The following is a 14,362-nucleotide window of genomic DNA, read 5'->3' as shown; positions in this document are numbered from 1 at the left end:
ACGTCTTGAAAAGTTCAGCGGGAAAATGTGTAAACCAAATAAAACGTTTATAAAAGAAAAGTTTTAATTCTTAAAGTATGACAAGAGCTAAAGATAATACAAATACTAAAGAAGCCCCACACTGATTAGCTCAGTACATCAAACAAAAATGCATACCTATTAATTTAGAAAAACTTAAAACATCTCTCAATTTAAATGGTTTTAATTTTTGAAACAAAGTAAGTTCAAAGTCAGAAAGCAAGTTCAGTGATGCCAAAGACCTTGTTGTATCATGTCACTGTTTTTATCACAAAAAAATAAAAATAAAAAAAATAAAAGGAGCAACAGTGGATTACTGTATGGTGGCTTTCCCTCTACACTTATAAGGTTGGTGGTCCATGCACAAAGACGATCACTGCACATGCAATTATTCCTCTACTGTACACAGATGAAGGTATCAACCCGCTCAACTGAAAGTTAACTTTTTTTTGTTGTTTAACCATTAGAAAGTAAGCTTAGACAGTTTAGATAATACACTGATGAATTCAAATCTCCAACACTCCAGAATGTATCAAACCAGTAAAAAGGAAACAAGACTAAAGATAAACAATTTGTACATTCTAAAGCCGAACCACTTTGATGAAAAATGGAAACAAAGAACAAAACAAACAAAATTGTCAAAAGTGATTGAAAACTCCAGAAGCGTGTTGCTTTCAAGACATCTGTGATGGAGATGTTTGGGCCTTCCTCATGGAGCGCAGCGCCTTTTCCCGGAGGTGCTTCTCCAAGTCGTCCAAACCGTCGTCCACCTCGCTCTCAGACTCCTGAACAGAGTAAATATACCCATTAAGCATCGAGTTAACCACAAGGGCAATCAACACACATTTTACAGCCACTACTTTACAGAAAATACTGCGTTTGCTTTTACCTTTCTTGAATCTTTTGAATCGTCCTCCTCTGGTCTGGGGTTTTCTTGGCTTTCTTCAGTCACAGTGACCGAGCTTTTTTCCTTCTTGTGCTTTTTGTGTTTCTTATGCTTCTTGTCTTTTTTGTGCTTCTTTTCCTTCTTCTTCTTCTTTTTCTTTCCGCTGCCATCACCATCAGAGATCTGCAATAAAAAAAAGCATTTGGCTTAAAGAAACCAGACATGACCACAGATAGTAAATGTGAATAGACGGTACAGATTTCTCATCGCATTTGTCGGTGGGGTCTAACCTTGCTTGGAGACTGACTAGCAGAACGACTGCTGGCTTTTTTAGCTGGAGGTGGCGGAGGAGAGTGACTGGCAGAGCGAGAAGGCGATGGAGAAACAGACGCGGGGGCCAGACGTTTCTGTGCTGGTGGTTGAGGAGAAACTGATCTGGACCGAGAAGACACCCGCCTCACGGGTTTAGGGCTTAGAGAGGATCTGTGAAAATACAGCTGGCATCAGGAGAAAATCTCAAGATAAACAAGGAAATCATTGAGATGAAGCACATCTGTTTCCTTACCTCTGGGTGTTACGGCGCTCAGGAGTGCGAGATACCCTGCGAATGAGCTTACTACTATGGGATGGGGACTGTTGTCTCCTCTGAGTAGATGGAGATGCACTAGAGCCTTCAAAGCGTCTGTGGGGGCTGGTGGACCTCCTTAGAGGATGACTGCGGTTAACCGGTGATCGAGAAAAGCGCCTGCCTGCTGCAACGGGAGATCGCGTATCCCTGTTGGACCTCACAGGCATCACGGGACTCCTCCTGTGTCTAGGCGGAGATGAAGAGGAGGGAGGTGAGCGCCTCCTAGAAACAGGGGAGCTTCTGCGCTTTGGGGACCTGGAGGGACGCCGCTTTGGACCTGGCGACATGCGTTTCATCGGCGAATTGGACATCTTTCTTTTTTGAGGAGGCAAAGGTGAAGGGCTGTACCGACGCTGGATAGGAGGCGAGTATCGCCTAGAGGACAAAGACCTACGTCTGGGTGGAGGAGAGGGAGACCTAAGAAAGCCACAATCAGAGATTTAATACAATTTTTCTTTTTACATTTACAACAAGCACCAAAATTATAACTAAAAATAAGTTAGTAGAAGTTTCTTATACCTGCGTCTAGGGGGAGAGGGAGATCTGCGGCGTCGAGGGGGTGAAGGGGTGCGGCGTCTGCGCCCAGGAGAGGGAGAACGTCGTCTTCTATACAAGTAAAAATAATGAAGATGAGAAAAACACTCAACACTTCATGACAGAAAGCGTCAAAAATATGCAAACACAGCCAGGTGTGTGACCTTGGTGAGGCCTCCTTGAAGCGTCTACGGGGTGAAGGGCTGCGGCTAAGCCTTTTCTTCACTTCACCATTTCTGGCACCTGGCCCTGCTGCTGACTTATTAGGCCCCTCATCCTCTGAGGAGGACGTTCCACTATCTGAAAAAGCACAAGACAGCATTTGTATTTAATTAGTTTAAAATGTATTTACAGGGTGGATAATATAAAAAAAAAAGGGGAACCTGAGGAAGATTGTTGATTCTGTCTTCGATACTGACGCCGCTGCTGCACGGAGTCTGCTGCTCCCCCTTTATCATTCTTTTCCTCATCTGAAACGCAAATGAACGTTTTCATCAGTATGGAAACTCAAAAAGGACAATACAAGGTATTTGCACCGCTTTTGACAGCATGAGACTAAGCTCTGCTGATGCGTTTTACTGTTTTGCTATTTGTGTTGTATTATTAAGGCACTTTTTATAATGTTTGACTTTTTATTGTTTTAACATTTTATTTGTTTGTTTTTATGTTTTGAGCTTTAAATTAGGGCTGGGCAATTTACTGATGTAATCAATTAATTTGAATTTGTTTTAGACAATTTATTTTTGGGAAGAAGATAAAAGAAAATCAAGAATTTATCTTCTCAGCTCTCTGCTGTCTCGGACTTTCATTGATGGAAGTAAAGTCAGTCAGATATGAAAACATTAGCAAGCAAAAACACGCCCTAACTTCTGCTAGTTGCCTCCGTGTTACCTTCAGTTTAAGCTGATGAAGCAGCAGAATATGTGAGGATGTTTTACAGGATCCAGAAAAAAAACTGGAGGATAAACTTGCTTGATTTACAGCAGCAACAGAAAGTTTAATACAAAGTGTTGATGTGGAAACAGCGGTGTCGTTACACACTGATGCTGTGATGCTAAATCCTAACAAGCTGTTCCTTGTGTCACCTACATGTGACCGGTTTAAAGTCAGACTATTTCTCCACTGAACGGACTTTAAGATGTGGTGGATAAATGGAACCAAATTAATTCATAGAACATTTATAAAAACTGTATTATATAATTATAAAAACAGGCACTTTGTATGGAACTTTATTAGAAGTGCCTTTGTAAGATTACAGAGTCGGTGTTGAGCTGAAAAAGTAACAACCACATAGTTTTGGTTGTTGGAGTGTATAAAAACTATTTTATTATTCCTAAATGTTTTTCCAGGTAAACAAAGTTCAACTCAGTTAATCTGTAAACTCCACTAGTAAAGAATTCCAATCTACATTTATGCTTCATGATAATTGTGTATTTTATCTAATATGGTTCCAAAGTGTAGCATTGTCATTTTTGATCCAAAGGTGTGAAACAAGAACATTTCTTTAACAGCCTCAGCTCTGACCTGACTCGGAGCCGTCAGAAGGTCCAATCTTAACATTTTCAGACGGAGATTCTCTTCCTTCTGGTTTTTGCTTGAAACCTGAAAATGAGAGTTCTGTAAGTTTAAAATAGTCTGTCTAGATTTCGAGCTTGTAGAATATTTATGTGTTAAATATTTTCGTCACAAAGAAATATGGACTGTAAAAAAACTTTTTCTTGGGGGGGGGGGGGGGGGGGGGGGGGGGGGGGGGGGCAGGTGTTGCTTTAAGGCAAGATAAGACGATACATTTGTTCTCTCATTGGACTTGAGTATACATCCTACCTGAGGATCTCGGCGGGGAAGCAGAGCCCTGGCCCCTTCTCATTCGTGGAGAAGGCGAGCGTTTGTCCTTTCCTACGGGGCTCAAGGATGTGGGGGGACGCTGTTTCCGGGGTGGGGTGGTCGACGTTCTTTTCAGGGGTTTTTTAGGAGAACGTAAACCAGAGGAGCTGCTGCCAGAGGACGAAGCAGAACGAGAGCGCCTCCTACAGACCAAAGGTAATTTTTTTTAATGTTTATTTTAATACAACTTTTAAGGCAATTTGGAACAACAAAAAAACCCACAGAAACCTACGGTATATAGATTTTGTGTCACATTAACACGATAAAAGTTAAATTTATGCATTTATTCCCTTTTTGATTAAGTCAAAATATATGCGTTTCTTTAGTGAGATATTTCTGGGAGCATTAACTGAAGTTCAGACTCAAACTCTGGATGAAAGGTTTTGTAACAGTATAACAAAATCATAGGTGAGCATCTCTGCTATCCGACCTTCGCACAGGGGAACGCCTGTGTCGATGTCTGGGGCCAGCGGGGCCCCGTCTAGGGGGACTCCTTCGACGAGGGGACATCCTCCTTCTAGGACTTTGTCTTCTACGTGGAGAGTAAGATCTGAAAAAGAAAAGAGAAATAAGCCTTTTGCAGCCTAATTTTTTCACACTAATTCAACAAATGATGTCCCACGTTACCTTGAACGGGAGCGGCGCCTACGGGAATGGGAGTGAGACCGGGAGCGGTGGTGAGGCCTTTCTCTCCTCGGATCCCTCTCCCTTTCACGTGACCGTGGTCTGTCCGCTTTTTTATGAGGTTTCTCCGGAGATGTTTCTTTAACCTCCGTTGCTGAGCTCGCTTTAGCGGCCTCTACAGCTGTATCTCTGCAATAAAAAAATGTTCAAGTGTTAATTCTCCACCATTTTAGATATGAATCAAATCAATCTGTCAAAAACAAAACACCACCAACCCTGCAGAAGAAGCTTCTTGAACGACTTGTTGTTGTGCGGCTTTTCCTGATGAATCTGGCTCCAAAGACTGCTCTGAAGGTTTAGTGGGCAGCTGCATAAGAGGGGGGGGGGAGCTGCCGCCGACTGGACTAGGCTTACGCCTGGGGGACCGTGATGGACTGCGTTTCCTTTCTCTTTTCACTGGTGACCTTCGACGTGGTGATGGAGATCTTGTCTTCCGCCTGAACAAAAAAAAAAAAAGAAAGTGTTTCAGTGTATTAAAGTAAGACTTAGGCCAGAACAGTGTATGGTTTTGTGAGACAATCCAAAGAAACATAAGATATAGCTTCACAATTAAAGCAAATGTACATCAAATCATGAATCATCAAATCTTTGGGTCCAAAATTAGCTAAATTTAGCATTTAATTGAAAGCAAAAACATTTTTTTAAAAGCTGGAAATACATTCAAGAATCAAGGGGTTAAGTAAATTCTAATCAAAACACATGGTTGTGAACACATGCATCAGGGAATACAATGTCATAAAAACTTATTTAAAGGGAAGTAAATTTATAAATATAGTTCTAAAATGCATCTGTTAAAGACTTGTCAGACAAGGTCCCAAAAAATTCACAGAAGTTTAAACCAGTCAACATAAACAATGATGATAATTCTAACCGTCTTGGACTCCTTGATTGAGCTCTCTCCCGGTTTTCCTTTTCCTTCTTATCTTCATCCACCTTCCTCAATGAAGCAATCTTCTCCTGTTCAATCTGAGAAACACCAAAAAGCACTGATCATACAGCTGGGAAGCATTGCATTCAGCTAAATAATCACCGACTACAACTTAACCCTGAAATACGTTGCTGTAGATCAATAATGTGACATAGGGGTGATGAGGAAGCGCACCTGTCTCTGTCTGATTTCCTCCTTCTTTTGCTCCAGGAAGGCAGAGGGGATGCCGGCGATGTTTTCTTGGGCGCTCAACAGCAGGGGCCACAGGTCTTTCATGAACTCTCGGGCATTCTTTCCATTCAGGAACCCTGTCAGGTTGATCTGCATCATCTTGCTGTCTGGATGCTGCAACACACAGACATGAAAAGGGGAAAAGAGAAAAAAAATACAGCTGTTGAAATATCTGAAAACAAAATATTAAAAGGAGGCAGGATCCCACAAATGGGAAGTCCTGCCTTCTATCCCTCACTAGACTAAACCTGGATTAATGTAATCATATCAAAACATGTTTAACAGTGACTATCATTTTACAAATATCTCAGTCCAAAGCTGGATTTACTACTAACCAATACAAATAAATCAGTTAAAAATGATAAATTCATACAATTATATAAACTCCATGCAATCTTTTTTAGTTTTAAATATGTTAACGTAGCACAGAAACTCAAATACAAAAATGTGTAATTTATTTTGTAAGTGCTACTTTGCTACTTTCCACTCCCAGTAACGCTATCCAACCCATTTCCCAGTCTCCCCCCCAGGCTACACTTTAGGGGTTCGACAAATTAACCATAATACAGAGTGCATTAAAACCCAACACTGCAAATACAGTTCCGGTGTCTTCAGTGAGTCCCGTGGAACCAGTGGGCACGGAGCTCCCTTGGCTTGCTTCCGCCTCCCTACAGCTTGAGACTCAACCACCTTGAGCTTAATGTTATATCATTCTAAATTGTAAGAGACGAACAAGCAATAATGAGTACACAGCAACACAAAAAATAGATTATTTTTATTTCAAATAAATGAAAAAGTGAGAACATTGAAAACTAGTTCTACTACTGTATTCATTCTTTAAAAAAAACACTAAAGTCCCCTTTAAATTCTAACAGCCCGACCCTCCCACCTACACACTTACATTTCTGGGATTTTTTTGGGCAAGTCCACCCACTTCGGAATTATATCTAAGAAAAACTTTACAAAGACTGCATAGAGACTCGCATTAAAACAGGCATAAACATTCAATTACTACTACTTGACCTACTTAAGATGTATCCTGAACGTCTACCTTTAAACAAAAGTTAAATATAATTATTGAAATGTCAACACACAGAATGTGCTGCTTAGAGAACAAAAACTTTTTTGCACTACGATTTGGTTAAAAATTGCAAATTACAATGCTGTTTTTGCCTTTAAACAAAGGTCTGTCTTTAAAATCACATGCAGTTGGGCTAATTTTAAACTTGCGTATGTTTAGTTTGATTTTTTTAATGTATTTTTACATCAATGCAAATTGTTGAAACATAATAACTGAAAAGTATTGCATCTTGTAGCTCACCTGCCATGCACCAAAATAACTCATGTTTGTTGGTCTAGAGCAGTGTTTTTCAACCAGTGTGCCGCGGCACACTAGTGTGCCGTGGGAGATGGTCAAGTGCGCCGTGGAGAAATTGCCCTCATTAACTGATCTAAAAATGTTTTCCATCTCCAGGAAATAAACTCTTTGTTCATCCAAACAGGCCCTGATAAAACACTGAGTAGTTAGGAATATAAAAGATCTTAAAATTACTTTTTCTTTGTGTTTATTTAATTCTATTAAAGACATTTTGATAAGAATCACGGTACCGCGATTTAGCTGCAGCTATAACTGTGTAAGGAAAAGTCCCGTCCCTTTAACTGTCTCTGCCAATCATTCTTGAAGGCTTAATCACATGTCATCAGTCTGACCAATCAGAAGTGGTTAAAGTCTTCACTTCCTTGTTCTTAATTCTGCTGATAAAGTCGCTCAGTTCTAACAAAAATACCAGCTAGAGCTCGTCTTTAGCTGGGGGGGGGCTGTCGATCAATACAGACCATGAATTTCTGCTTTTGTTTTTTTGGATGGGTTAAAGTGTGCCGTGGCTCAAAAAAGGTTGAAAAACACTGATCTAGAGAGCTAACAGTTACAGGAAACAAGATGAATGTCAACATTAAAGACTTTTTTTGAGGATCTTAAGGCAGTCTTCACAGGTACATCCCCCCCCCGCCTTTTTTTTTTAAATCTACATAAGACATTTAAGGTTGTCTTTACAAGTTACATCTGTTAATAAAATAGAAACATGCCTAAACTGATACGTTATATTTGCGCTGCACATCTTTTTGGAGATTGGAGCAATATTACATTAAACTGGAGAGTCGATAACATAAAACTTTTAGTCAAGATGGTGGTGAAACAATACTTTTCAGTCTGATACACAGTGATGAAAGTCAGGTAAGGAAAAAATCCCTGAACTTTTCTTTGAGCGATATGGCGGGCACAGAGCGAAATTTTGGAAAAATACGTGGTCTTAGATGTATTCTGGTGCATTCTGGCAGCTAGTTATTCACTTCTTTATCAAGAAACTAAGACTAATTGGAGCATCATGATTTGTCATTCAAACCCCTAGTTTGACTCTCCATTAAGGACTTGCTGGTCCCAAAAAAGAATTTGGAAAATTGCTCAAAGTAACACAATCCTACAATCTATGCTTTTCCTTAAAGCTGCAAAACATACAATTGCTAAAATATAGTAACATCAAAGCCCCAAATGGCAAAAAGAACACCAGTAACTATGATATTCTATGAAAATACCTCAGTTATTTATACATTATTTCTGCTTTAGAAATGACTGATGTACAACATCCACTTGCACTGTTTTCTCAAACTATAATTACATCAAAATATGGGATCTGCTTTAAACTTTAATTCTATAACATAATACATCAATTCTTTAACACCAATACTAAGTAATCTGGGAAATATCAAAACAAACATACAAACTAAACAAAACATTGTAAACATTATTTTTTAAGGGAGTGCGGGTCCAAACCATCAAATACTTATAATTAATGTTAACTATACTGAACTAAATCATGGTAATTAGGAAATACAAATAAATTAGATAAAGAAATGTATTCAAAATAAAAACTGAAACTCAAAACTAAAATTGAAATTATTTCAAAATGTGGTTTTGAGATTATTTTACACAAAAAAGTATTTGACCTACACTACCTTAAAAATCTTTTTTTTCCAGCCAAGACCACTTCAATTTGTTTTTTATCGTCTTCTCACAACTGAGGTCGTGACCACGCTCAATAATGACGATGCCTGCCATTATTTTAACACAAATTTGATCGCAAACTCTTCAGATGTGTTTGTGAAAGTTTAGCGTGGGTCCGCCAGTTTTGGTCTCTAGGGAAGCAAGTCACGCTGACCACGTGGTGCAGACAGAGCCAATCAGACCCATCGACGCATCCGAAAGCAACTAAAACGTCCCGTCATTGGTCAATTAGGCCGGGAAGACGAGAGATGGCCACGACCATAGAGGAAGCGATCTGCGGATAAATATAGAAAATAAAGCTAAAATTAGCTGATTTCAGACCATTTTTTAATCCGGAAAGCGATTTGTCCGTAGAGATCAGGTCTTTATTTCCCGGAAAGTACGTTCGGTTTGCTCAAAAACCCGGATTTCCGGGAATTCCCGGAAGACTTTCATCACTGGATACAGTTAAAGATAAAGACTGATAATGTTGAAAACAGGCTTCAAACTTTACGCCTTCTATTTTTGTTTGAGTCTCCAGCTATTTTTAATGGGATCTCAGCAATTATGAACTGCAAAGTCCTACAGAGAATACAACTGTTCAAATCTTCAGCTGTGCCTTTCACAGACATGAAATAGGTGATCCCTGTAACCAAAACTCACCTCAAACCACAAACTGCATCATGAAGGGAGAGTTGGGCTCTGTGACTTTGGGCTCAGGAGAGAGCTAATTAGATGTTGGTGCTATACTTCTGATGCAAGGTTTAACATCCATATTGGTTCAGGCCTTTTAAATCATAAATCACATCATCATTAGAAAACTGCTGAATAAAGGCACTTTGTCAAATAACAGCAAAACATGTCAATGTCATAAATCACTTTTACACCAATTTGTCTCTTTACCCATTTACTTTCAGGAGTATTATTAGGATGATTTACTTGCTTGCATCCCTTCTTACTGGCTACAAATTGCCCTAAAAATAATCAAAGCTGTAACAAACCAAAACAAAGGAGAGACAATTTCAAACATTACCTTCTCCTCGAGTTGGTTGAAAATGAACTCAATGACCACATCGTCTTCAAATCCCAGAATCTCTGTCACACGCTGAGTAATCCAAGGTTTGATGACTTCTAGGTTCACTTTGGTCATGTCCACCTGAGGGAAACCAAACAAATCGTCAAGTAAACCAGTGACTAAAGACAAAACAGTCCATGTTAAAGAAAGAACAACATAAACATTTAAACTTGAAACATGTATATATACTCATTATTTTTGGACCCATATTTCTACACATTGATTTTAAGACTTAGAATAGAATTTAAAGTCCTACTTTGATCATCTTTTTATCTTATGTAAACATGTTTCCAGTGGTCTTTTCATTATGATTGTGTTGTTTATAGCCAGAATTAATGCATTAATAATAATAAATAATAGTCTTATTGTTTTCTAGTACATAATTCATAGTATTAGTTCATTGAAATGTGCTTCCATGTTGTGGACGGGACTGTTGGTGCTGAGTAACCCTCACATCTTCCCGTCATCCATCTGCGTGCTTTGCTGCGAGCTTACAGCCCCTCACAACCCCAACCTAACATTAGTTGTGCAACCAAAATGCCGAGCAATATTGGAGCTATCCAGTCGTACAGTTTTGAGCCAGATGCCAGCTCAGACGACGAAGACAAGAGACGTACACGATTCTAGTTGTCCACAAATGGACACATCAGAATGGAGCGCAGCAGAGAACTTGTATCCTGCCATTGGATCTTCTGTCACACCTACAAGCTTTTCCAAACAGCATTCTTTTATTCTGCTCCTGATTAGGGTTGATCGATGTCCCTTAAATTGGTCGTTGACGATGTTTGCAGTAAACCATCGGGATGGACGATGATATCGCCGGGGGATTTTTAATTTTTCATTATTATATAGTTATTATTCATTATTTCACTTTATTACTTCATTTATTTTATTTCCCAACTAATGACTCATCCGCGATGATCCAGTATAAACTGAGGGAAGTGACTTTAACAAACAAAATAGAAAATAAGTAGTCCGCTCCTGCACTTGATTAGTCAAGTGGACCGAGCGACCGTGTCTCTGAGGAGACGGACTTTGTGTTTGATGGGAGGATGCTTTGTTACGTGTGCGCTATGTGTGGGAGACTTCGGACTGCGATCTGTCCCACAGTTCTAGGTGAACAAGCTACCGGAATCAGGAGAACCGGGTCTAAAGTGTGTGTCCGGTCCAGAGCTCGGACCATCAGCTCACATAGCGGCTTTGGGGCGGTGTGTGAGCTTTTCAAAGCAGAAATGTCGCTCAGTCCTTAGAAACCGTTCAAACAATCACGTGGATTTGGGTTTCCAGTCGTGTCCCGACAAAGTAAAGGCTGATGTTATGCCCACATATTTACGTGCAGCCAAGATGCAGATTGCAGCGTTTCCCGCATGGATTTTATGTTCATCAAACAAGGCTAATGTTGTTAGCGCGTGTTAGCCTCTCTTAGTCCTGGCTTTTTCCAGCTTCGTTCTTCAACAGAAAAAAGCACTGACCACACAGATTTAAATTAAAATGATGAGCAAACAGGCGCTTCATAATAACCCTAACATTAATAAAAGCACGTTTGGAGGATATCTCGTATATTACCGAGCTGCCGGATATCTATGTATGTAGCCTCTCAGCGGAACTCATTTCCTCTTCCGGTATTTCAAACACTACTGCGCATGTGCGAAGGATTTATTCCAAATGAAAGTGTGACCATGTGAACGTTTGTTGTAATCAGAAATGTTTTTCTGGGCCCACGTACACGGTTGAATTCTAATCCGACCATTGATCCGATCAAGATATTTTGCACATGTAACCGCGGCTTATGGTGTCGACTCGCAGCGTGGCGGGGGCGTGGCATCACGATGGTGACATCTCCATGGAGAGACACCATCGGCACAACCGATGAACCAGAAATGCCATTTGAAGATGAATTTTCTTTCTATGGGTCCTCCAACATGATAAAAATGCCACAGGAACGTGTTAAAAAACAATTTTCCTTGGAGTGGGTCTTTAATGCCCATTTTACAGGCTATTACATGATCATAGTAAAAAGAGGTGGAGCAAGCTCCAAACATTTCCCTCCCCAACTATGTCCTCCCAGTCAAGACATGACTTTTCTCCAGGCAGGCTGTTTTTACATTTTAATGTTCCCATGCAGCCAGTGAACCAGCAGTTAACGTTAACTACTCTGTTCATCATGGGTGTGTCAAAGTTTGCAATAGTTGGTTCTTATTGGCTAAACTAAGCCAACTGAGTTATCACAAGTGGAACCAAGAAGGCCATCTATTGTGACATGGACACTTTATTAAAACAGTAAACAAGTTTGTAATAATTAAAAACCTAACCAAGTTAAAAACCTTTTTAAATTCTAACATTTCAATGTTATTTTATATATTTTATTATTATTGCAGACATGTACCTTTGAGACCAGTTGAGACAGCAGGAATAGCTGAGATTTATCAGTACAACCAAAATAAAAGTTCCATTTTCAAACTTTCAAAACTAGAAGTTTTGAAGATATGTAATGTACAATCAAAACACATCATATTCTGATATAACAAAAAAATACCTTCTTGTCCAGACATTCTGCAAATTTCAGCTGCTTCAGCAGTTTCTTCTGCTTGTTGCTGAAACGGTTGTCTTGCTCCGCACTTGTACCCTTTGGAATAATGAACCAGCAAGGTTTTAATAAGACAAAATGTAAAATACATGATACACCATGCATGTAGGAATCTTGTCCAGAAAACGTTTAAAGCACCGTTTAGTCAACAAACATTTTAGGCTAATAAACACAAATTTGCCTCGTTCAAAATTATTCGTTTACAACAGTGGAAAAGGGGGGCTCGACGCTGTGGTAGTAATCTGAGCTCGTGAATCTGGGTCATATCGTTGATACGCATAAATTAGCTTTTGCTAAGCTAACTGTCCTCTGAAGTCCTCGTGGCTAACCAAAGAGACACATTTACCGTCTCTGGTATAGAAAAATTCCGGAATTACATCGTTATGTGTTTAACAAAACAGTAAGAAGCCAAATGACTGTTGGCTAAAGTTCATATAATGACAACCGTGACTCTTTCGGGACGCACCGGTTAGGCGCCATCTTCGGAGAAGGCCAACAAGTTAGCTGTGGCTTGCTAGTTGTGTCTGGCCTAATTCCTGATAACTTGACAGCAGATGAATATCAGGTTTTAAAATACACCAACATAATAATATTACATTATTAGATCAAAAAGGCGTCGATATGTAGTGTGTCATTGCAAATTGTTTCTACGGCTTAGTTTAGAATAAAAACCTCAAAGGAGAACCAATGCTTATTTTCGCACCAGTTGATAGACGAAGCCCTGACTAAGCGTGCCAAATCTAGCCGAATGTCCCTCTCTGCCTATAATAATGCGTAGCATTTAAGGCACATATCAGATCAATATACAATTCAGCAAGACGGTTGCTACTGTCAGAAATAAGTTTACTCCACTTACGCGGAAAAATCCCGCGTCCATTATCGGGGAAAATGAATCGTTTCAGGAGCGGTTGAAAAAGACTTGCAAGGCTTCGGTGAAATCTGAAGGGAGAGCCGGATGAAGATAGCGCCTCGTCCGGAAAAGATGGGTACTGCACTCAATTTACAGTCTTCTTCTTGTGGTTCAAATGGCGGGAGGCACCAACGCCAAGGCTCATTACCGCCAACTACTGCGTTGGAGTGTGAGTCGGACTTAATAGACTAGTATAATAGACTTAGTACACTAATATACTTAATACACTAATAGACTTAATAGACCACTTAATAGATTTGGTCCTAGACTAGGTCCTAGTCTATTAAAAAAAACACATTGTCCTCAACAGTCTAGTTCTCTTAAAAAATCCAATAACAACTCAATTGAAATTATGCTCCCCTTCCAAAAGCCTCCTCAAACTCAGCCGCTCTGCCTCCGGCAACCGTACTCCATCCTCCACGTGCTTTCTTTCTTCCCCATACAATTCTCAGTAACACAAAATGTGCTCCACTGATTCTTCCCCTTTCCCACAATCACAGAGACCAGTGTGGATGTTTCCCCAGTAAATGTAATGTATTATTTAAAGCAGTGTGTCCCATCCTCAATCATGATATAATGATTTGATCTCTAGTGTTTGACTTAAGATGCACCTTTCCCTACCTTTTGTTGTATATTAAATATATGTCGTCCTTTCCTCTATCTTTCACATTGTTTCTGCCAGTCTTCCATAACACACCTCCTCATAATTGTCCTAACTTCTGTTCTTCCCAATGGAAATTCTATCTACACACCCTGTTTCAATGCCCGCTTTGCCAGAAAATCAGTTTTTATTCCACCCCCATGTGCTGGTACCCACATAATTCTGATACCGATATTCCATTTCTCCAGTCTCGACACAATCTCAAATCTCATACATTAGATCTGACCTGCTGTCGGAAGAAAAAGATTTCAAAGACATTACACCATCACCAATTCTTTTCTGCTCTAACATGCGTA

The 14,362-nt window shown here is 39.8% G+C and overlaps 1 protein-coding gene across 2 annotated transcripts; it reads right to left on the bottom strand.

The window, feature by feature from the left end:
- Positions 1-51: 51 nt before the first annotated feature.
- Positions 52-13,482, bottom strand: srrm1 (serine and arginine repetitive matrix 1). 2 transcript variants are annotated; one of them, XM_023951873.1, is made up of 18 exons: positions 13,352-13,447; positions 12,445-12,534; positions 9,867-9,989; positions 9,497-9,620; positions 5,737-5,907; positions 5,506-5,600; positions 4,850-5,071; positions 4,578-4,763; positions 4,381-4,500; positions 3,891-4,093; positions 3,591-3,668; positions 2,450-2,536; positions 2,231-2,366; positions 2,052-2,138; positions 1,470-1,949; positions 1,195-1,387; positions 908-1,087; positions 52-803 (listed from the first exon to the last, which is right to left on the bottom strand). In XM_023951873.1, the coding sequence occupies exons 5-18, from the start codon at positions 5,890-5,892 to the stop codon at positions 693-695; spliced, it is 2,334 nt and encodes a 777-aa protein (XP_023807641.1). In that variant the 5' UTR covers positions 5,893-5,907; positions 9,497-9,620; positions 9,867-9,989; positions 12,445-12,534; positions 13,352-13,447; the 3' UTR covers positions 52-692. The 2 variants fall into 2 exon arrangements, with proteins under 2 accessions (XP_023807641.1, XP_023807640.1); XM_023951872.1 differs by lacking the exon at positions 9,497-9,620 and having other exon boundaries at positions 13,352-13,482.
- Positions 13,483-14,362: the final 880 nt, after the last annotated feature.

The sequence above is a fragment of the Oryzias latipes genome, chromosome 22 (genome assembly GCF_002234675.1).
Source record: "Oryzias latipes chromosome 22, ASM223467v1".
NCBI lineage: Eukaryota > Metazoa > Chordata > Actinopteri > Beloniformes > Adrianichthyidae > Oryzias > Oryzias latipes.
This window is presented reverse-complemented; position numbering and strand designations above follow the sequence as displayed.